This window comes from Chanodichthys erythropterus, chromosome 20, assembly GCF_024489055.1.
Source record: "Chanodichthys erythropterus isolate Z2021 chromosome 20, ASM2448905v1, whole genome shotgun sequence".
In the NCBI taxonomy this organism is placed as follows: Eukaryota; Metazoa; Chordata; class Actinopteri; order Cypriniformes; family Xenocyprididae; genus Chanodichthys; species Chanodichthys erythropterus.
In genome coordinates this window covers 5,115,385-5,137,629 of record NC_090240.1, presented here as the reverse complement: position 1 = coordinate 5,137,629, position 22,245 = coordinate 5,115,385, and the positions used below count along the sequence as shown (strand labels likewise).

Genomic DNA, 22,245 nt, shown 5'->3' with positions numbered 1-22,245 from the left:
AAATAAAGGATTTTACCAAATGTATTGGTAACATTTATATTGGTAGTGTATTGGTAAACTCTAAACATTTTAAGGAACTCTTAATACTAATGTAATTAATGTCCAATAAAAGTTGGTGTAAAGCACTTAATGTCATTTTCTGATTTTCAGTGACCTAATTTAATTTGTTAAAGCATTATACATAACTCTTTACATATGAGCCAATTAAACAATAATAATTTGTTAAGTATAGTGGCAATGAATGAAGAACTCACTGTTTATATAGTCTATTAATGTATTAACTACAGTTTATAAATTGTTAATTAAAAGGCACAATCTGTATTTTTCGCTGCTAGGGGTCGCTAAACTCTTCAAAAACAATAACAAAGGTGTAGATTGTTGACAGTGAACGCGTTAAATTATGCAACTTGTCATGCTGATGGATTTAATCATGTTTATAGGGAAATAATGTTTATGGATGAGTGAATGCATTCATGTTTATGAAGCAGGGCGTGGCCGAGAAGAGAGACAGATATCAGTGCCACATGTGAGTCCCGGGGATATAAGGAATGAGGACATTTCATTCATGTTGAGATATATAACACGTCTAATAACGTGCAATAGCGGCGTCTCTGTCAAGTCGAAGTTTGTCACAAAGCTCTAGCCATCTCGAAAACACCACGCGATATTGATCCTCGTTTTATTTCTCCTTTGTCCCAAAGTTTGCTTGCCATGGTCTATAATGTTTGAACGAAACAACAACAGCGTGCCGCTAGATGTTACGCAGCTTTCCGCGTCTGTTGCTATGGTTACTATGCAATACAAGCAGAAACCAGGGATAACGCAGATATTATGTCATTGGCAGGCAACAAGTGACAAGGGATGGGCACTATTTAAAATTGTGAATTTCTCTGAATTTACAAATTCTTGGAAACATTTAGGATAATCTAAGTACACAACAGAACAAAATATATAACTGTGCACGTGGTTTTTGGATATATTAATATAAAAATCTTACATATTGCACCTTTAACTATAAACTAATAGTTTGCAAATGATTTTAAATACTTTATTACTATATACTTATTATAAAGTGTTACCAATGTATTTTAAACGCCAAGTTTACATATTTATAATATATTATTGAAAAAGCTTTTTTTTACATTCACATTGACCACGTGTTATAATATTATTATTTCATTCTTTTATTTTATTGATAGCACTATAACAGCAAATTTTTGTGGGGGGAAAAAAAATGTTAATCTCAGATATGCTTTTAACTTTTCCCAGGAAACATTTTAACATTTTGCTTTATTATTATTATGAAAATATAACAACCAATAGTTTAATTTTATTGTCTGTTTTATATCACAATATGTTTCACGCACAATATAATAGGTTTTTAAACATGAAAATATACAGCTGCCTGGGCATCAAAAGGGTGAAGACCCATGTCCTGGGAAATCATACATTTTACTGTTTATTATTTCATCTAGCATCAACTAGAATTATGATGATGTGTGTTAAAGAAGTTATATATATTAGACTTTTTCAGTTCAGAAATATAGGACACCTGTAATGGGCCACAGCTGACTATAATAATAATGAATAGGTGGTTAGATCACAGGACCCTGCTTACATCAAGGCCAAACTCCATGAATCATTTGAGATTGATTAGCAATGGTGCTCAATGCAGTATGTGTTTATACAGGATGCACTGAAATGTCAAGGGTGGCTAATGCAGTTCCAGAAACCACACATTCACATCCAGAAACAAATACTGCCATTATTTTATGCCAACCATTAATAAAGACATAAGCTCGATCATGCAGTTGTACGATACGTCATCTACCACCTTCAGAACAAACATCTACTGGTCCTTCCACAGACACCACCTCCTCAATTAAAACGCATGACGAATTACCTTTTTAAAATGGCATAATATCCAAAGAGATGCTCAGTCTGATCTAGCCAAATAAAAATCACATGACAGTTGATCCATATCTTACATTTTATACCCAAGTGTAATGTTGTTTACCGTAAACATCAGTTCTGAAATGAGGTCCCGATAACTATTTTAATGTTCTCGTGGTTTAGTCTAAAATGTCACAGTGCAGAATATTTCTAATACATACTACCTTACAAAAGGTTGGGGTCGGTAAGATTATTATATTTTTGAAAGAAGTCTCACCATAGCTGCATTTATTTGAATGTTATTACAATTTAATTTTATTACAATAAATGTTATCACAATTTAACATAACTGAATTTAAATGTTATTCAAGTTGAATTTTCAGCATCATTACTCCAGTCTTCAGTGTCACATGATCCTTCAGGGATTTGGCACTCAAGAAACATTTGTTATTCACAGCTTCAAAATCTGGTTCAGTCCTTGTAATACTACTACATACTACTACATTTGGCTTGTTCACAAAAGCAGCTACACATATATCACAGTTTTTGTTTTGTTTTTCCTGAATTTACCCCATTTCATTGTTTGGCGTTTTTGACTTCACAGTAATAAGCTGTCAGTCTGGATCACAGGTATTCTGTTCTTCCAAATCTTCAGGCACCTACCAGGAAATGAAACATGATATGAGAAATGACCTGAGAAATGAACTGCACACAACCTGAAACTATCTATAAGAAACAGGAAACAAAATGAGGAACTAACTAACTAACTTAATAGCTACCTTAATGACTAACTTTGTTGTAAGAGTTTGATTTCTTATGAACATCCTGAAATTTAAAAACTCAAAACTTCCTCCTCAGTGGAAAAAAATTGAGCTCAAAAACTAAGCTGCAAAAACAACTTCTATCACAGTTATAAATGCATGACCACATTCCACATCACCCCATCCATTTGAACAGGAACTTGGCACAGTCACAGTGCTATTGTTTATCAACATCAGACGAATTAATGATTAAGTGGGAAAATACGCCAAACCTTCCTGGTGGCGTTTAGCACATGTTACTCCGCGAGACCCAAATGTGCTCCTCTACTTTAATGCAAACAATTACACACATTTGCTTTTGCTGTCTGGTCTGTTTTTACCTGTCTATGGGCCGCACACATTTGTGTGAAGGAATCCTGGAGGTATTGATAACCAAACCCCATGATTCGACCGACCGTCTGGCTGCACAGTCCAGCCACTTTGGCAGTAAAGTCCAGGGTGAAGGCGAGTTTGACCAGCTCAGGGGAGGCGTCTGTAGTCTCGGGAAGAGGACTAGGGATCTCGGCTACGTAGTGATCTGCCAGCTGCTGGAATGAGCTGTAAGTCAGTTTCTGGAGGAAGTCTTGGACACTCTTGTTCTTGCTGATCTAGAATGAGAATACAAGGGGAGCTAGTAGGGGGTAATGGTACAAGTATTCATCCCGAACAAACACGGTTCGGTGCGTACAGTCAGTCACAGACGAACCACACTCCAATCCAGAAGGGGGCACGCGGTAATGCAACACTGTTTGCTAACCGCCACAAAAAGAAAAATGAGCAGAAGAAGAAGAAGAGACGATCTATGCACCAACCCAGAACAAGAGTTCAGATGGCACGCAAGAGCTTGCTAGTAGCCTATACGCTGGAGTTTCGATTAATTTTTGGGACACGCTCCCCAAACTTCACGGAAAAGAAACCAGAACCATTTTTTACGAAAACACATTTTCGAATTATGTCTTACAGCTCAGCTCAAACGGCTCGTGAACCAATCATCGCTTCCTACTAGTTTATTTATAGCATCAAATAAACATGAATGAACATGAGAAGGAATGTTGTTTCAAATGCAGAAAGATGTAAATACACACGATTTTTCTAGTTCAAGTCCACATAGGTTAATCTTCTAACTCCTGACTGCTTTGTCGGACAAAATGGCGGATTCGGCGTTATGATTGGTTAGATCGCTTGTCAATCAAACTGCCGGCGAAGGGTCAATTGTGTTTCACAGTTGCCCAGGGTAAAGGAAGGAAATCTACACCTTACATCGCATTTAGATACAATAAACAAGGTGATATACTGGATGACACTTGTCTCTTTGTGGAGGTGGAAAAACAAAGTTCTTTATGACCCACAGGATTTCTTGAATAAAGAAAAGGCTGTTTCAAGTTTTCATTTAAAATGTTTGTGATTTAAACATAAGAAAAGTACTGTTTAAATTGTTGCCACTTGCTTGAGCAACTTAATATAAATTGATTTTTATATATTAAGTACAAGTATAATACATTGTTTAAAGGCATAATATGTAAGCTTTTTGGATTAAAATATCCAAAAACCACTACAATAGTGTTATATATATTGTTGACATGTACATTATAGATGTTTCCAATAATGTTTTATTAGACAAGGAAACAACTGTTTGGATAGGTTTATAGACAGAAAACTAATCGTTATATTGCTCAACATGTTTAGTCTTATTGTTTAAATCTTGTTTTCTTGATTATATTAATATATTCTAATATCAATCTAGCTTAGAGTAATGTTATAACACAGAATAATGTTATAACATCATTTTCAACACACTCAATTATATCTAATATGATAAATAGCGCTGCTTTACCCCACATACGCTTGACCGGAAGAAGCGTCGCCGGCGACTGTGGCATAATAAAAGTTCCACTGCTGTCGAGCCGTGTGTTGCGATCGTGTCTCTTTATCAAATCGCTCTAGCGGCCTCATTCAGCTCTCACAGCACTCTGCCCTGATCTGCTTCATACTACAATGAGGGTAATAATCTCATCCATGAACATGATTTCTGCCCGAGTCTCGTCGGATTCTTTTCCTTGGCTGTGAGGTGAAGACAACATCTTCCATGATTCCACGCTCAATCTTGGCGCCATCAAGCTACGCCTTTGTTTTAAATAGGCGACCTCTAGCGGCAAAAAAACTACATATTGTGCCTTTAAATTTAGTGCATTTGAAAGACTGTATAAATATATTGTGCACAAAGAGAATCACAATTCTGATAAAGCATTTTCAGTAACTTTTGTTTTCGAAATAAAAATAAGGAAAAAAAATGTTGTGTTTGTAATATACAACCGTGGATCAGTTGTGCACTGCAAACGTGTCATGTGAAAGCACACAAGCCCGTGTTACTTCTGCACCACATACGAGAAATGGAGTAGTGTGAACCTGCTGTTACCCTTATCTGTATGACCATAAATGACAAAGTATTTGAAGCTGATTCCACTGTTATAATGAAGGGGGGTAGCGGGCAGATGACATCATCCAGATGTGCCAATCACTGGAGCTAGGCAGAAAAAGACTACAGGAGTGCAAAAACTAATCCCTGCATAAGTTTTATTTTTCATTATTCTATTTATTTTGTACTTTTATAACACAAGAGATGCTTTTCAGTTTTGTAGCTTATTGTGACTAAATAACTTTTTTTTTATCTACTCTACAAAAAAACAACAACCCAAGTTGGGTTGAAAATTGACAAACCCAGTGAATGGGTTGTTTTAACCCAGCAGTTGGGTTAAATGTTTGCTCAGCCTGCTAGGTAGTTTTATTTAACTCAGCTATTGTTTAAAATTACTGTATTTCTTGCTTAAAATGAACCCAAAATATTGTTGGAAATTAACATTTATTAATATGTTTAATAAATGAACATGTATAAATAAGTATTAATAAGTTTAATGAACAATAATTAAACATTTATTAAATTGCTTATTAATACATTGTTCACATTTTGATTATTATTGTTGCCTCTACTAATTGTGTGTCTTATTTTTATTTTTAATAACAAGAGTCTTGTAACGTGATAAATATGGATTGGGTTATTTCCTTAAAATAACTTCTGTATATAGTTGAGATATATATATATATATATATATATATATATATATATATATATATATATATATGTATATTACAAGTCTTGTGGTGACCAATTAATCTGTGCAGGTTAATACACAGAAAAAAAAAAAAAAAAGTTTGTCACGGTAATCTTTAATCAAAATCTGAAAAGTTACTTCCGGTCTGGAATGGTGTTCCTTCTCTGATGATGTCAGTTTGACGGCTTGGGTTGAAAACGCTTAAACCACTCCCCTCCAACCGTTAATCTGCTATGAGCGAGAGATGAAGAGAGGAGGAACGCTAAAGTAAAACCCTGCCCTCTATTCAACATTCCGTTTCACTTGGAAATACGTCACAACATTTTGGAGAAATGTCGTTTGCGATTTCCGGTTCACGGGGACTTCAAGTTAAATGAACCAAAGTTTAAAATGCTAACTTTTTGATCAATAATATCTCCATGTTGTTTCAGCAAGCTGATAATCCTCTCTGTAGTGTCATCACCTGAGGAGACACAAGTGTGTACATTTACAGTTTGTAATATGAACTTGTGATACATGTTTTGAATAAATAAATAAAATCTCCCAGAGTATTCTGTGGAATTTATTCTGCTCTAAAACATGAATTGACAATCTCCAGCTAGTCATGTTTCATTAGAGAGGGTCACCTGCAGAGCTGTAATCTTCTCCACGAGCAGCAGAGGGCATTGGAGCAGGATCATCTTTCGGACTAAACTGAATCTTCTTCACAATCAACTCCAATTCTTCTGACACCGTCTCAAAATATGTATTACTGGAGCCCACACTCACTACATAGAGAGGAAGGGAAACAAGAAATCATTCACATTTTTTTTTTTTTCCTTTTCCAGATTTACAAGATATGGATCAACAATACAGTGACATTTCAGTATGAAGGCCTGTTCACACCAGAATTATTATTTGGCACAAAAACTCAAATTTATATGGAAATACTGCAGTTACCCAAGTAACCTTATCATGGAGAAAAAAGGAAGTCAAACATTATTTACATATTCAGATTTTTGTATTTGCTATTGTGTTCATCAAACAATACCAAATACAAGAGTACAGAGCCAGTTCCAGATTCTTCCTCTGCTATTCAGTGTGGTGATGGGTCACTGACATACAACAAATAGTAATAAATACAACATTTAAAAATACACAATCTACTCCATTTTCTTTGCAGTGCTGCAAACCAGCAGCTTAAAATTCTTTCAGAAAAGTTCTTTCTGTTGTCGAGAAACTTTCTCTTGAGTCTCTGTATGAATGTCTGGCTGATGTGAAGTATTGGATGGCTAAAGGGACGTAACAAGGATGTTAAAGATCACCTGGGGTTGCTTCCAGGGAAAAAAAAAAAATAATAATAATAAATTACAGTGAAAAAGTCTATCTGAAGTTAAAGTCTATCCTCTCTGTTGAGGACTTGGAGAAATGTGTGCATGCCTGCGTTTCATCCTGTTAAGCCTGGGACACACCAAGTCGACGTCTAAGAACTAACGGTGACAAAAGCTGACTGTGTTGTCGCATCTCGACGGCTGCGTCTCGGCCAAAAAGCTGCATTCTGCGCCTGCGTGTAAGTAAATATCTGTCTATTTCGGCAGGTATCAATAGTCTATTTTCATCATTCAAAAATGTAAACCGAAACTGGGACTCTTGAAACTGGAACAGATATACAAATCGCAAACAAAACAGCACTTGCTTACTGTTTTGTATATCAATCACAATGATCACTTTCTTTATTCCAGTCTCATGTTTATGTCCAACTCATGTTATCATGAAAATAATTGTGCATTCATGAAAAAAGCCCTGACAGCATCCAACTAGAGCCAACAGTGCAGAACACGGTGGCTGGGACACACCTAGCCAAAGGTCGACCGTCGGGCAATGTCGGGACTTTTTTGATCGTCTGACGGCTTAAGCCACGTTTCGACCACAGGAACTTTGTCCAGGAACTAGTGACTTTGGAGTGGTTCTCGGTGTGTTTCGACCACAGGAACCAGGGTCTAAATGAAGTTTTGGGTAAAAAGGTCACCCTCAGAAAGTCCGTGCTCACGAGGTAGTACTTTTTCAAAGTTAAGGAACTTTCAGGGGTGGGTCTTAGGCACTGAACATGCAGACATGCATTTTGATTGGTTGACTCAATGCATCTTTTGCATGATGCAGTGTTTGGAAATCACCCATCACTATTGTCTGGCTATCACCAGACCAAGCTCAATTTAAAATTGAACATTGGTCGGAGGAGTCTGTATGTATTTTCTATTGCACAAGAGGTGTGATCAACGAGCATTTTTCACGCAATTGGATAGTACTTCAACCAATCAGATCAACGATCCAGGTGATGTACTTGGCAGTGCGACGCGAAAAACTCCAGACAGGTTTAGTTTGTATTGGTTTGTAGCATTGATCAGCGGTTTGCAGAAGCAGCAATGGCATCAAGCGATTTTTGCAGGTTGTGCAAAAAAAACATGAAAGTGAGTGGTATTTACACCCACTCGAGCGATTTGTTTCCTAAACAAAAGAAGTCATTCAGCATCATCGAGAGGTTAAAAGGAAATGGATTGACGGTCGTGCGAGAGATGGGTAGATCAGATAGAGTTTGCAACCAGTGTGTAACAATCATATCGCACTTGGAACACGATCTGCTTGCCGTCGTTTCTCTGTCGTCATCGCGTTATACCCGCCAATAGCGAGCAAGGTGGATAAGCCAGTCTGTGATTGGTTCCCACAAAAGTGTAACAGAAGCAGTAGAAATGAATGTATGGGTTGCCAGACTGAGTTGACGGGGGAAATCAAATCGGCGGCAGATCAGGCTGGGTTTTCCCAGTCTACCATCACTAGATATTTTGAATAAAGTCGTTATTTTGTTTTTTGGTGGACAAAGAGTATTCTCGTCACTTTATAACTTTAAGGTTGAACCACTGAACTGTTTTAAATAGGTCTTTAGTTGCTTTCTGGGCACTGAAAGTGTGATTGTCTTGCTGGCAATGCAGGCCTCACTGAGCCATCGGATTTCATCAAAAATACCTTTATTTGCGTTCAGAAGATGAACGAAGGTCTTACGGGTGTGGAACGACATGAGGGTGAGTAAATAATGACAGAATTTTCATTTTTGGGTGAACTAACCCTTTAAGCTTATATACGGAGGACAAAATCCAGCAGGAACTGGAAAGTCGCACGCAGTCTTACCGGACTAATTTGCCTATAATCTTCACAGTACTTTAGACCATGATGGAAATGCAGACAGCAACAGGTCTGGGGGAAAAAAAGTTCCTGGGACAAATTGTTCTGAGTAAATTTGGTGGAAAAGCGGCTTTAGTTTTTTTTTCGGTATGTTCCACACCAATGGCTCTAGTCAGACGCCGTCTGGGTTTTTTTTGGGGAATAAATAAAAAGCGAGAATAAAAGCGAAAGTAATGAAAGCAAGCAAAGAAGTCAAAACGGTACATAATTTTACATCATCTGAGGATTCAAATGCATGACTATTTTCATAATAACGTGAGCCAACTGGAAAGTAGAAAGTTATCAGCATGACTGATATTCAAAATGGTAAACAAGCGTTGGTTTGTATATCTGCAGTCCTAGTTTCGGTTTCCTTTTTTGAATTGACGAAAACAGACTATTGATACCTGCTGATATAGACAGATATTTACTTACACACAGGCACAGAATGCACAGTCGCCTTTAGTCCTTGTGGTAAGTTCAAGCGTAGCTTTTTGGCCGAGATGCAGTCGATGAAAGGCAAAAACACAGTCAGGTTTCATCAACGCTAGTTCTTTGACGTCGGCTTGGTGTGTACCAGCATTTAGGGTCATTGTAATGCATTGTATTTGGGTGTGAGTCAGGCCTCTCTGACTGGGCCTTTTCTGTATCAGCTCCAAGGCTCTGGAATGAGCTTCCTCTGTTCTTAACAACATCCCCTTCATTAAGTGCATTTCAGAGTACTAAAAACTCATTTGTTTCTTTAGCATTTGAAAATGCTTGTTGTTGGGCACTTTGGTACACATTGTGATTTTGAAAGTGCTTTCAGTTTTAAGAGGTCACAACATGATGTATCATTCTTCTAGATGTCGTCACGAGACACAAATTCATAGGTCAGAGTTCATCAGACCTGAATATGCCTACTTCCATACTATATAGTAGACGTAAAACAGTACGAGAGCTGAGTAGTATGTCCGAATTCATATTCATAAAACAGTAGGTGAATAGTACTTGGATGACATACTACTTCCACCGAGATTCTGAAGTGTTCATCTGATGGACAATTTACTATCAAATGAGGCCACAGGAGAGGAGTTGTGAATGGAGGTGAAACGACGCAACTAACGCTGGTAGGTCACATGACAATGACAACATGGCAAATGTAGTACATCCGAAATTCATTCATATTACACAAATTCATACTATATAGAACATACTTTTATAAACAGTTGCTAAGTAAGTTTAAAATTAATTGCAGAACCTACTAAATAGTATGTGATTTCGGACGCAGCATTAAGCTTGTGTTTCCGGTCCCGCATTCACTTGTGTATGAATGGAAGTCAAGGAAATGAACAGTGTTGTGTGGCCACCTCTTTATTCAAATAAAATGTTTATTGCACTGAATTTCCATACTGAACATTAGCCTTGGTGTGAACAGACCTTTACTAATGCTCTAAATGTCAGGGATAGTTAACCCAAAAACGAAAATTGTCATCATTTACTCAGCCTTAAGTTATTCTAAACGTGGACGAGTTTCTTTGTTCTGTTGAACGCTAAAGAAGATATTTTGAAAAATGTTGGTAATCAAATTATTTCGTCAGTAAAGCCGGTTCCCTGATTACCGCTAAATCGGCATCACCTGCTTTCAAATGGAGCGGCATTTAATAGACAGAGCCGTAGTTCACTGACAAGCTACGCAATATCGCGTTCATTATCGAAGCCGATTCATCTGCGATAATGAGCACAATATTGCGTAGCTTGTCAGTGATCTACAGTTCTGTCTATTAAATTGCGCTCCATTTGAAAGCAGGTGATGGTGATTTCGCGGTAATCAGGGAACCGGCTTTACTGACGAAATGCGCGTGACAATCGCATGTGATATATCGCCCAGCCCTAAAAAAAATTAAAAATAAAAAAATACTACAGAAGAAGTCAATGGGGATCAGAAAATTTTTGGTTTATCTGCATGATTGCAAATGTGATATTGACTTGTTCAACAAACAAGAAGTTAATATTGTGAATTACATTTTAGACACAATATTGTCAGTTTTTTTTTTTATATATTTTCGCCAAAGAAAATAATTCCAAACAAAGCCACAGGGTTTGGTTCCTGAATGAATCAGCTATTTGAATGAATCGGTTAAGTGAATGACCCAGTGACTCACTCATTAAGACTTGCCTCCACCAACTGGAGCTTTTAGTTACATATTTAAAGTATCATTTAATTAAAAAATAATCTAAATAATATTTTTTTTAAAACATTAATCTCATAGCATTATTCATTTTAATTGCAGTGTAAATACTTCTAAATGCTACTTAAGATGCAGCTTTTGTGCCACTTCTGCAGTCTTAAATAGATTCGTTGACACAGCTTTTATATTATTCTAATTGAATTTGATTAAATTTGACATAAAATCTAATTTAATAAGGTTAGAAAAAACCCTTATTAAAAAATAAAAATGCTCCTGGAAATTGATTTAAGTGGCAGCTATTGCTCAATGTCAACATTCATTTCTGTCATGATATGCTTCGGGAGACAGACAGGCCTAAAATAGCCAAGGTACCAGCACAAAAACACTAAAAATACTAAAGATAATACAAAGATTTTTTGTCAATATCGAACACCCCTACAGACAACACTCACCAACTTCAAAACTCACCATGTGAAAGCCGTTCCTCATCACCAGGGAAGTCTATTTGTAATGACTCTCTCTGCTCAACTTTTTGATTGCTGAACAAGATCTTTTTCAGAGAGTGCTTTTTTCTCAAACTCTTAGTGTGGTCAATCCCCCGTTCTATAGTAGATTGTCCACAATCTGTTTCTGAAACTCCTTCTCCATTCACCTTCAGGTCAGACTTCTTCTTAGAGAAGAGGTTGAGAAAGCCTCTGAAGAGAGAACGCCTTTTGGTCTTGCTTGGACCTTTCGGGCTCTCAAAACGTAAATCAGATGCTGATGTTGTGCATTCAGTGCACTTGCTGATCTTCAGATGCTTCTCTACGGACAGGCGGTGGGTGGAGGTGTCACTGGACGCCCGTCTGGCCTGGCTTTCTCGTTCATCCCTTTTCACCCTGTTGAGTTGTTTCCGCTGATGTTTCCTGCATCCTTCATTCAGACTGAGGCTCCGCTTGACGTACGTCTCTAACAGACATTTAGCACACTTCTGATCTAACAACAGCAGCTGAGAGGAAGGAGACTTGAACATGTTTGTTCACTGCATTCACAATGCCTATATAATGAAACAATATAATACTGTTAGAATCAAAACACACACACTATATTTTCATAGCATTTTATCTATCCCAAACACACACAATTAAACAACTTTTCCAGTTCCACATTAAAGGATTAGTTCACCCAAAAATGAAAATAATGTCATTTATTACTCACCCTCATGTCGTTCTACACTCATACAACCTTCGTTCATCTTCGGAACACAAATTAAGATATTTTTGATTAAATCCGATGGCTCAGTGAGGCCTGTATTGAGAGCAATGGTACTTCCTCTCTCAAAACATATTTAAAACAGCTCATGTGAGTTCAGTGGTTCTACCTTAATATTATAAAGCGACGAGAATACTTTTTGTGCGGCAAAAAAAAAAAAGAAAAAAAAAAAAAGATGACTTTTCAACAATATAGTGATGGACGATTTCAAAACACTGCTTCAGAGCTTTATGAATCGAATCAGTAATTCGGATCTCCTATCAAACTGCTAAACTGCTAAAATCACATGACTTTGGTGCTCCAAATCACTGATGCGTTTTGAAATTGGCCCATCACTATATAGAGGTCACTTTCCCACCGGAACACGCTCCCTCATCTGGACCGAGTGGCAAAAGAACCTGCTGCATGACTGGATTTAATAGGGGAAACTGAGAAAATGCGAGTAAAGCAAACACTAAAGGTTGGGCTCGAAAGTAGTTTTTGTCAGTGTTTATATAAAACACCCAATTATGCAGAATATTTAATTGATGAGTTGTCAACACAATATATAACAATACAATATATAGGGTATGATTTTACCCCAAAATCCAACATTTTGACAAAATAATAACTGCAAAACATGTTTCTCTGCCTGGAGTCCAGCTGTTTCTGTGAATTGCAGCAACCTATTTTCTTCTTTTTTTTCGGTAGCTTTCAGCAGTCTGTAAAAATATACCTCAGATTTTGTGTCAAAGCTATTTGTACAGTCAGTCGCAAACCTCTTTCCTGTTTTGGATGTGTTTTTTTGCGGCATTCACGCTGAAAACCAATGCTGCTACTCAGTCTTTTGCCACTCAGTGGGCGTAACCGCAGTCATAACAGTTGACGTGACATCACATGAATCCACTGTATTGTTGAAAAGTCATTATTTTGTTCTTTTGGTGCACAAAAAGAATTCTCGTCGATTCATAATATTAAGGTAGAACCACTGAACTCACACAAACAGTTTTTAGTAATGGATCTTGAGAGAGGAAGTACCATTGCTGTGAATTCAGGCCTCACTGAGCCATCGGATTTCATCAACAATATCTTAATTTGTATTCGGAAGATTAACAAAGATCTTACGGGCGTGGAATGACATGAGGGTGAGAAATAAATTACATTATTTTCATTTTTGGGTGAACTAACCCTTTAAGCATTTGCTCAATTTGACCAGAAGTGATTTTTAATTGGTTTTGAGTTTATTTTCTTATTTTTATCTTCTGTGACCTTGGTAAACATTTGTTTTGATAACCAATGGCTGTGGTGAAAATGATCCTACAACGATATCATTTTTTTAAATTATTATTATTATTTACAGGCATAATTTTTATTTATTTATTCACACAATAAATATTGAAACTATTTATAATTATTTCACTGTTTTTAGATTATATTTTTTCACTCTGATAAAGGCATATATATTACATATAATAGTTTTAATTAAATGAAGAAGATGTTTTGAGCAAATCTAAACAGTTGAAATTAATTATATCCTATGTGAACCTGTCAACACGGAAGTTGCTTTCCGCTGTGTCTAAACTAGTGAGCTGCCTACTTAGATATTTTTGGGCATCATAGGCTATCCACGACTATGATTGCTTTAAATGCTTCTTTAAGTAACGTTAGGCAGCTCACTAAGTTTTGAGACACAACCTTTACCTTCGTAATCTCCCATTTTGTAGACCTACATAAAACAACTTTTCATTTGTTGATACAGACAGGCGCGCTGTCCCATTCATTAAACTTATCGCGACATCACTGGTTTAAGTAAAGTTACGCCAATTAAACCTCACCTTTTTGGATGTAGACCACCTTTGGATGTAGAGATCAAATAACGCTAACCTCACATTACAAAAGTGCTTGCAGAAGTAACGCTACAACTTCCCTGCAAGTTAACAACAAGATAGAATCACGTGACATTCATGGCCCACCTACATCATGAATATTCATTAGAATCATACATAATTATTACATATTGTAGCAGTTAATGAAACTGCAACTGGTAGTTCTGTAAAACATAATTTTCTTTTGTAGTCATTAGAAAATAAAAAAGAAGCACTCTACATGTAGGCTTTTAAACAATTTTAAACTGTCCGCATGATGGCGCTATATTCAAAGATAATTTTATTTATATTCCTTATAACAGAAAATACTCAGTTTCCTCTCTTGCATTATTGAGGCATTTCAATGTCTGCCGTTAACAAACAATATTTATTTTCCTTGAGCCTAATGTGTAATATCATTACATTATTTCATGCTGCATATAATCTTTTTGTATCTCTCCAACTAAACTGACATTATACCCTCTACATGTTCATATAGGCCTATCTATTTTCTCTTTATAAACTGCCTTAAGTAAAAATATTTGGGTATTTCCTTCTCTTTGAGCTCAATAAACCAAACAACCTTAAACATCAGGCTCTTCTTCAGGCTCAACATTACATAATCAGTATTGCGGTGCCTCCTTTTAAAACACTCTAAAACTGATTGGAAATAATCAATGAAATATTTACAATCTAAACTGGTCTATTCGCCAGACTAGGCTCGGTTAGTTCCTGACCATCCTTTAAATTGACAAACTGTCGGACACCTTATTTACTTATTCCGTTCCATTCCGATAACATCAAAAGACTTGACAACTTGATGAGTGCAGAAGCCTATCACACCAGAATTCAATCTGGCTGGCGAAACATAACCTGTGCTTACACAGACCACAGCGAAGCAGATATTCAACTTAAATTCCCTTAAGAGACCATACGCAAGTCAAAATAGGGTTTATCATGAGATCCTGTGTCTTTTTTTTTTGGCATCTTTCAAACTGATTTAGGTCAGGAAACACCATGTTACCTCTAAGTCACCCAAGTGAATAATTCACATGAGTTTAATTATTCAGAAGTAGGTTAACACTAATGTTAGATTTGCTTGATGTTGGGCAGCCAGGGAGCTAAAGGGGGCATCCTGCCTTCTGTATTTAAATCAATAAACATTAATATATATCATTCTAAATGACAATGTAGCAACTTTTAAAGTGCAATGTAATGAAGATTCAGAAGTCTTTTGATAATGAGAATTGTGTTATAGATTTGCAGTGTGATTTGTTTCCTAATACAAAAGTGAAAGTTCTTTGTGAAAATGAAGTGCATTTTATCATAGTTTAAAAGTATTTCTTACACATATAATAAAACTTAACGAATGAATGAATATACTTAAGCGTGAACTGAATGTAACGTTTTTGGAAACTTAATTGCATGTTATTTGCAATTAAATGAAAATGTAGTATAGTTTATTTATTATTATTATTATTATTTATTTATTTTTTTATTAAATGCAATAGTTGAACTTAAGAGTGCTGTTTGACCCACTTAAGTAGAACTTAAGTACATCTTTATATGTAATTTCAGAATTACTTGTATTTGAAATCATTGAAATATGGATACTGCTGAATGTACTGACAAAAATGTATGGTAAACTAAAATATACTTTAATGTAATTTCTATTGAAACTTGTCAACCATGCTAACCTCGTGAAAAAGAAGTGTATTGAATTGAATGTGCAATCGTCGCATACTTCAAATCTTGGTCACTTAAGTGCACTTGAAGAGAGTTCACTTTCATGTTTCTTAACAAACTTAAGTACACTTTTAAAAAGTGCATGTTGTAATAATATCAAATGAAAAGATTTACATTTAAGTACATTTTATATCATTATGTTTTAATAAACTTATGTAATGCTTTAAAGAAGTACACTTATTTTGATGTGTTGACTAACATACTAAAGCACATGAAAAGGTGATTATATTATATGTACTTGATTATAATTTAACTTTAGTGTGTTACTTCATACTACATTAAACTTTGATATATTTTAAATGTACTAAATTGCAATTTCATCATTACAAATGATAATTACAAATATATTAAAAACGTAATTACAAATATATATTATACATGACAATAAAGTTTTAATAGAAGTGACATTATATATTTTAGTTTACTATATTGCTTGTCAGTACATTCAACAGTACACTTTAACCGTAGTTAATCGAAGTAATTATGAAATTGCAAATAGAATGTACAAAAAAAAGCACTCTTAAGATCAACTAATTGCATTTAATATCAATTTTAAATAAATATATTTTCATTTGATTGTATCACAGGGAATTAAGTGTCCGAAAACATCAAGTGTATTGTTTTAAAGTGTATTATTTTCATAATAAATGTATAAAGTGCTTTTCTTTTTCACAAGGGTGAACATTTTTTGCTTACTATTTTATGAATATACTATGAATTCGGACATATAGTACTTTTTTTTTTTTTTTTGCATACTGTGTTGAAGAATAGTATGCATATTTGGATACGGGAATGCATCTTAGGATACGGGAATGCATCTTAGTGGGCATTATAATTAAGATACCTACCTTTTAGAACAGTATTTATGTCTATAATTGCATAAAATGATGCTTTTGGACTGAGCATATGGTTGGGTTCAAATGGCACGAGCTGGGCATCTTTCATGCTATTAGGCAAAGAAAAAGGCAAAGAAAAGAGAAAATGGCGAAATGACAATAGAAAGCTATTGAACTGTATTGATTGGGCAGGTGTGGGATATGGGACAGATTGAGAAAATATGGAGCAAAAAAGAAAGAGAGGAGAGAGATAGATGAGCTTTAGAATGATGAATGGTGCATCTGGGGCTGCAGATGCAGTGGAAACAGATGAACGGTAACACACAAACCCAGATGTACAGTTAGATGAGCAAAACACATAGGTGGTTGTCTCGTAAAAAAAAAAAAGTGGAGAGCTATAAAATGTTAAGCAGCCATGACTCATTGCTGTCCCTGTCTTAGATGTGCCCTGATGGTTAAGAATACATGAGAACAGGTAAGTAGAAGTGAAGATTTAAAAAGATTGAGTTCACTCTTTGTTTTCTCGTGTTCCCACTTTCATGTGACAAAGACTGTGCATGGATGGCACGTACGCTGTTTGCAGTAAGGAGAGTAGAGGCAGGATCTAATCACAGCTGTCACGTTTATTCACAAATTATATACACAAAGTGAAGGGAGAAAACAAGGAACAGGTGAAGATAATCAATTAAGAAAATAAATAACCATGGCAACAGATGAACATGGACAAAGGAAACAGGAACTAACACAGGAAAACTAGGAAGTACAAACTAAAACCGAAACCTCATGTTACATTGCGCCTTAAACAAAAACATCCCTGAAGTGAGGGTGGAAGTGAGTGGACTCTGGGGATGGGAAGGAGGGCTAAACAAAAATACAAGCCCATGGGGATGCCGGAGGAAGAATCAATGGGGGGGTAGGCAGAGACCATAGGATGACCCTGATCAGGGCCAGGAGGAGGATGACCCACAGTGGAACTGATGGAGGGAGGAGCCAGGGTGGAGTCATGAGTCTGACCAACAGAGGTAAAGCCGGGAGAGGTGGAGACCCAATCTGATGGAAAGAGAGGCCGAGCAACATCGGAGGACCAGAAGGGCAAGGCAGAGCCATGGTGGGTTGAGGCGAAGCTGGTTGGAGTGAAGACTGAGGCGGAGGCCTGGAAGTCGGTGATGGAGGCAGAGCGGCAACTGACTAAGGCAGAGCTGGAGGTGATGAGGGAGCCCAGGGGACATCGCAGGTGGAGACGAGGGAGCGAGGAGCCAAGGTGGAGCCGACTGGTCGATGGGCTGAAGTGGAGTAATGGGCTCAGAAGCCCAAGGCGGAGCCAGGGGATCAACACACCAAGGTGGACCAGTGGAGCCAACACAGAGGAACTGGAAGGATTTGTAGAAGGAGGATGGAGTGTCCTGCTGGGTGGGAACAGTGGTGACGAGGAGCCTTGGAAGCCGGGAGAAACCGGCAGAGATCAGGAAACTTGGAAGCTGCGCAGGACCAGTGGAGATGAGGAGACATGGAGCCTGGAGGAACTGGCTGAGATCAGGAGACTTGGAAGCTTCGCAGGAACAGCTGAGATTAGGAGACTTGGAGGCTTGAAGGGACTGGAGGACATCAGGAAACTTGGAAGCTGCGCAGGACCAGCTGAGATTAGGAGACTTGGAGGCTTGGAGGGACTGGAGGACATCAGGAAACTTGGAAGCTGCGCAGGACCAGGGGAGATGAGGAGTCGTTGAAGCCAGCAGGACCTGTGGAAAACAAAGTTGGATGCTGAATGGTACTAGCTGAGGAGGAAGGACTTTGGAACAGCAGTTAATCAGTGCATCAGTTACTCCAAACGGTGGAAAACAGATCTCCAGTGCTAGTGGATGGGCCAACTCCGCCAATATTCCCACTGGGAATGAAACAGCAATCACCTGGTCAGACTTAGCAGTGGGCTTTGCCTCCAGGATGAATGTGGCTGCGGACTCTGACTCTGTAGCAGGCACTGGCTCTGGCTTTGGGTCCGTGGCGGTTATTGGCGCAGGATCACAGTCTGTGGTGGGCTCAGTGTCATAATAAGTGGAATGAGGGTGCTGATGGATTTAGATCCTCCTCGCTCTCATGGATGGTGAAGGGGGATCCACATTGAAATAGCACCCAGTCCATATATTCTGTAAATGTCCCTCAAGGAGCAGGTGTGCTTTCATTTGAGGATTAAGTCCTGCCTGGAAAAACACACAGAGGTTGTCATCAGGGTAGTGATCGAAATGAGCAAGATCTACAAAACTCTGTGTGTGCTCCTCAAGGGAGCGATCCTCCTATGAGTGCTCACATTTATATTGCCTTCTTATTTGATAAACATGGTTCTAATATTTCTTCTACAAAGATTCTTTGCTCAGTTAATTTCTTCTAACACTCAAAATGAAACAAATACCAGCCTCAACCTGCCTTAAAACATAAATAATAATGACAATATATCAAATAGACAGCATTGACCAGTCACACCTTGTATTAGCTTAACCAAACATATTAAATGTGCACACTTAAGAGTTACTTTCCCCTCATATTAATTGTACTTGTTTTTCTTGATTAAATTTCAAAATTACAGCAATATAATGTCATCAGTTTTATTCACTTGACATGGAACTGCAAGTCAAGTGTCTTTAAACATTAACGTCGTGAGACTAAGTTTAGCAGAAAGAAACAAGAAAGAATTTCAGCTGGGTCTCTTGTCTGCTTGATTACAATCTCTGTGTATCACATTGCTTCCAGTGACCAGTCAACAAGTCAAAGTCCAGAGCCATGGACAAAATCTTGCTGTTCCTTACAGACAGTAATCACTAAGACAATCTCACATGCCCAGACCTTCGCATCGCAGCCAGAAGGTCTTCTTCCAGAGTTCTTTTACGGGAAAGACCTCTGTGGAAGCCTCATGATTTGAATTATTGAGTGTTATTAAGCAAATGTCATAGTTCATGGCAGTGTTATTTTAGTATCGTATATATATATATATATATATATATATATATATATATATATATATATATATATATATATTATGTTATCATGTTATTATTTTGTTTTATGGTGCTACTTAGCTGTATTTTTTAAGTTATGAAGGTTTAAATCAAAACAAACCAAATGCAGTTGGATTGATATTAATTGGAATGCACAACCAAAAAACAATAATTTGAAAAATTAAAAAAACGCAGTTATCTCGTTTTGCAACTCTCTCTCTCTCTCTCTCTCTCTCTCTCTCTCTATATATATATATATATATATATATATATATATATATATATATATATATATTATTATTATTATTATTATTATTACTGTATAAATACTGTATACATTTAATATTTTGAATTTTATATATTATTCGTTTTCACTCATTTTGGTAGGTTTTTTTTTTTTAAATTTAAATATTTTATTTTGTAAGTTTTAGTTAATGATAATAACTTTGGTTCATGGTACTGGTCAACACACCACCATGGCGATTTACATTTTAGTGAAATGGTGGTGAATTTGTATATGAATTTGTACATCCTCATTCATATTTTTTCGTATGATAAGTTTAGTGGTGAGGTAAGAGGTGCACCTTTTTTCCTAATAAAATCCTTTTTCTTAAAATATTTTTTCATCACTAATTCATCAAAACATAAAATAGTTACATTTTCTCATGAGATCAATTTGTGCTGGTTGAAACCAATGCAATCTGTAACAATATAAGTGACCACAAAGGTATGGTAGAGAGAGGTATGGTATTGTAACATGGCTATTTCAGAAACGAGGGAGAGTTAGATCCAAGTGCAGCAGAAACATTTATTTAAACTATCACAACAAAAGTATATCCAAACAATTAAGACTAATTAAAGACTAAGGAAACAGGGCAAACACAGGAACCACATATCAAAATAAGAGTCCTAAGACACAAAACAGGGAAACATAAAACAGGAATCTTAACAGGTATAGACTACTTATCGGGCCTGGGGAAGACCAAATGAATTTAAGCAATAGCCCCACGCTGAACATCCCAGTTATGGATTTAGTTCTGATGTAAACTGTGAAAGTGTGTTCCAGTTCATTGTGAAATGCTGAAAATGCTGTACAGCTCTTTTGCCATTAATGCAAGTTCATTAAGGAATAAGGCTGGGATTACAAACTATACATTTTTAGACAATCCTGGCCATTATCAGCCATAATGATGTGTGTTTGAAGAGATTATTTTGTGAAAGGAAAATCCCTACCCCCAACTGACCTTGATGTTTGGATATGTGTGTTGAAATAAACCAAACCTACATGTACTCTGTCAGACAAGTTCATTCTGGGCATTATATTATATTATATTATATTATATTATATTGTATTATATTATATTATATTATATTATATTATATTATATTATATTATATTATATTATATTATATTATATTATATTTATTATATTATATTATATTATATTATATTATATTATATTATATTATATTATATTATATTATATTATATTATATTATATTATATTAAGTTATGGCCGGTCAGGTACTTGACCATCAGCAGACAATTGTCTCTCTTTTAGGTGTCTTTTTTTTTTAGTCCATTCCTCAGAATACTATATTCTTCTGTGAGTCACAGAAATTTAATAATTACTTTTTAATGTACCTTTTTAGCAACTAAATTTTATTTGACTTAATTTCAGTGCCTAGTTTAGTGCCTGCTCAGATGGTTCAGAGGATTTTTTCCTGACTCATTAAACTTTCATGAGTTCACTCCATCTTTAACGAGTCTCTTTGATGGAAAGTTCCGTGTATCTACAGACCAGTGCATTGAGCTGGTTTGGTTTCTTGCAAAGGAAAGTATTGGTTATTTTTGGCTAGGTTAGAGGAGCAGACATAGTAACAGAGGCTAAAATCATCAGTCTTTGCTCTGTGCACAGACTTGAGTCAGAAAGACAGAACACTTGAGTTAAGAGGACACAGTAACTCATTTGTCATCTTTCCCTGCGTTCATATGGGCAAGTTTAGTTGTTTGAAATGCACACTGTCTCTGTATAAGATCATGGGAAGATCACTGGGTTTTCTGAGATGCTGAGGAAGTCTGTTCTTTTAATGCAAGAATGCCTCACTAAAATGTCACTCTTTTAAATGATTTTAAACTAACAACCCTCACATAATATGCAAATGTACTGCTGTCATGTTTTGTTTTGGTTTCTGTTCCTATGTTTAGTTCCTGTGTCTTTTGTTCCTTTCTTCTTCTTCTTCTTCTTCTTCTTTTGAGGTTTTATGGCGGTTGGCAAACCAACATTAGGTGCACCTACTGGTCCTTTGTTACCTTAGGGTAAGTTACGGATCTGCGAAAAGGACTAAAACACTCTATTATTCATGCCAGACCAGTAGTTAGTAGTAGATATCACTGTTTTCACAGAT

The 22,245-nt window shown here is 36.5% G+C and overlaps 1 protein-coding gene across 1 annotated transcript; it reads right to left on the bottom strand.

Annotated features, from left to right (window-relative positions):
• Positions 1-1,924: 1,924 nt before the first annotated feature.
• On the bottom strand, positions 1,925-14,327 carry LOC137009429 (uncharacterized). The gene is made up of 6 exons (XM_067371669.1): positions 14,235-14,327; positions 11,638-12,205; positions 6,430-6,570; positions 6,202-6,266; positions 3,035-3,301; positions 1,925-2,552 (listed from the first exon to the last, which is right to left on the bottom strand). Exons 2-6 carry the CDS (start codon positions 12,179-12,181, stop codon positions 2,508-2,510), a joined length of 1,062 nt encoding a protein of 353 aa, XP_067227770.1. The 5' UTR covers positions 12,182-12,205; positions 14,235-14,327; the 3' UTR covers positions 1,925-2,507.
• Between the last annotated feature and the right edge of the window lie 7,918 nt (positions 14,328-22,245).

Excerpts from the sequence above, each read along its gene's own strand:
- LOC137009429 (XM_067371669.1), bottom strand. The coding sequence starts at position 12,181 with ATGTTCAAGTCTCCTTCCTCTCAGCTGCTGTTGTTAGATCAGAAGTGT. Across the intron at positions 6,267-6,429 it reads AGAAGATTACAGCTCTGCAG|GTGATGACACTACAGAGAGG; the intron begins GTGACCCTCTCT and ends GTGTCTCCTCAG. Across the intron at positions 2,553-3,034 it reads TGTGTGCGGCCCATAGACAG|GTGCCTGAAGATTTGGAAGA; the intron begins GTAAAAACAGAC and ends ATTTCCTGGTAG.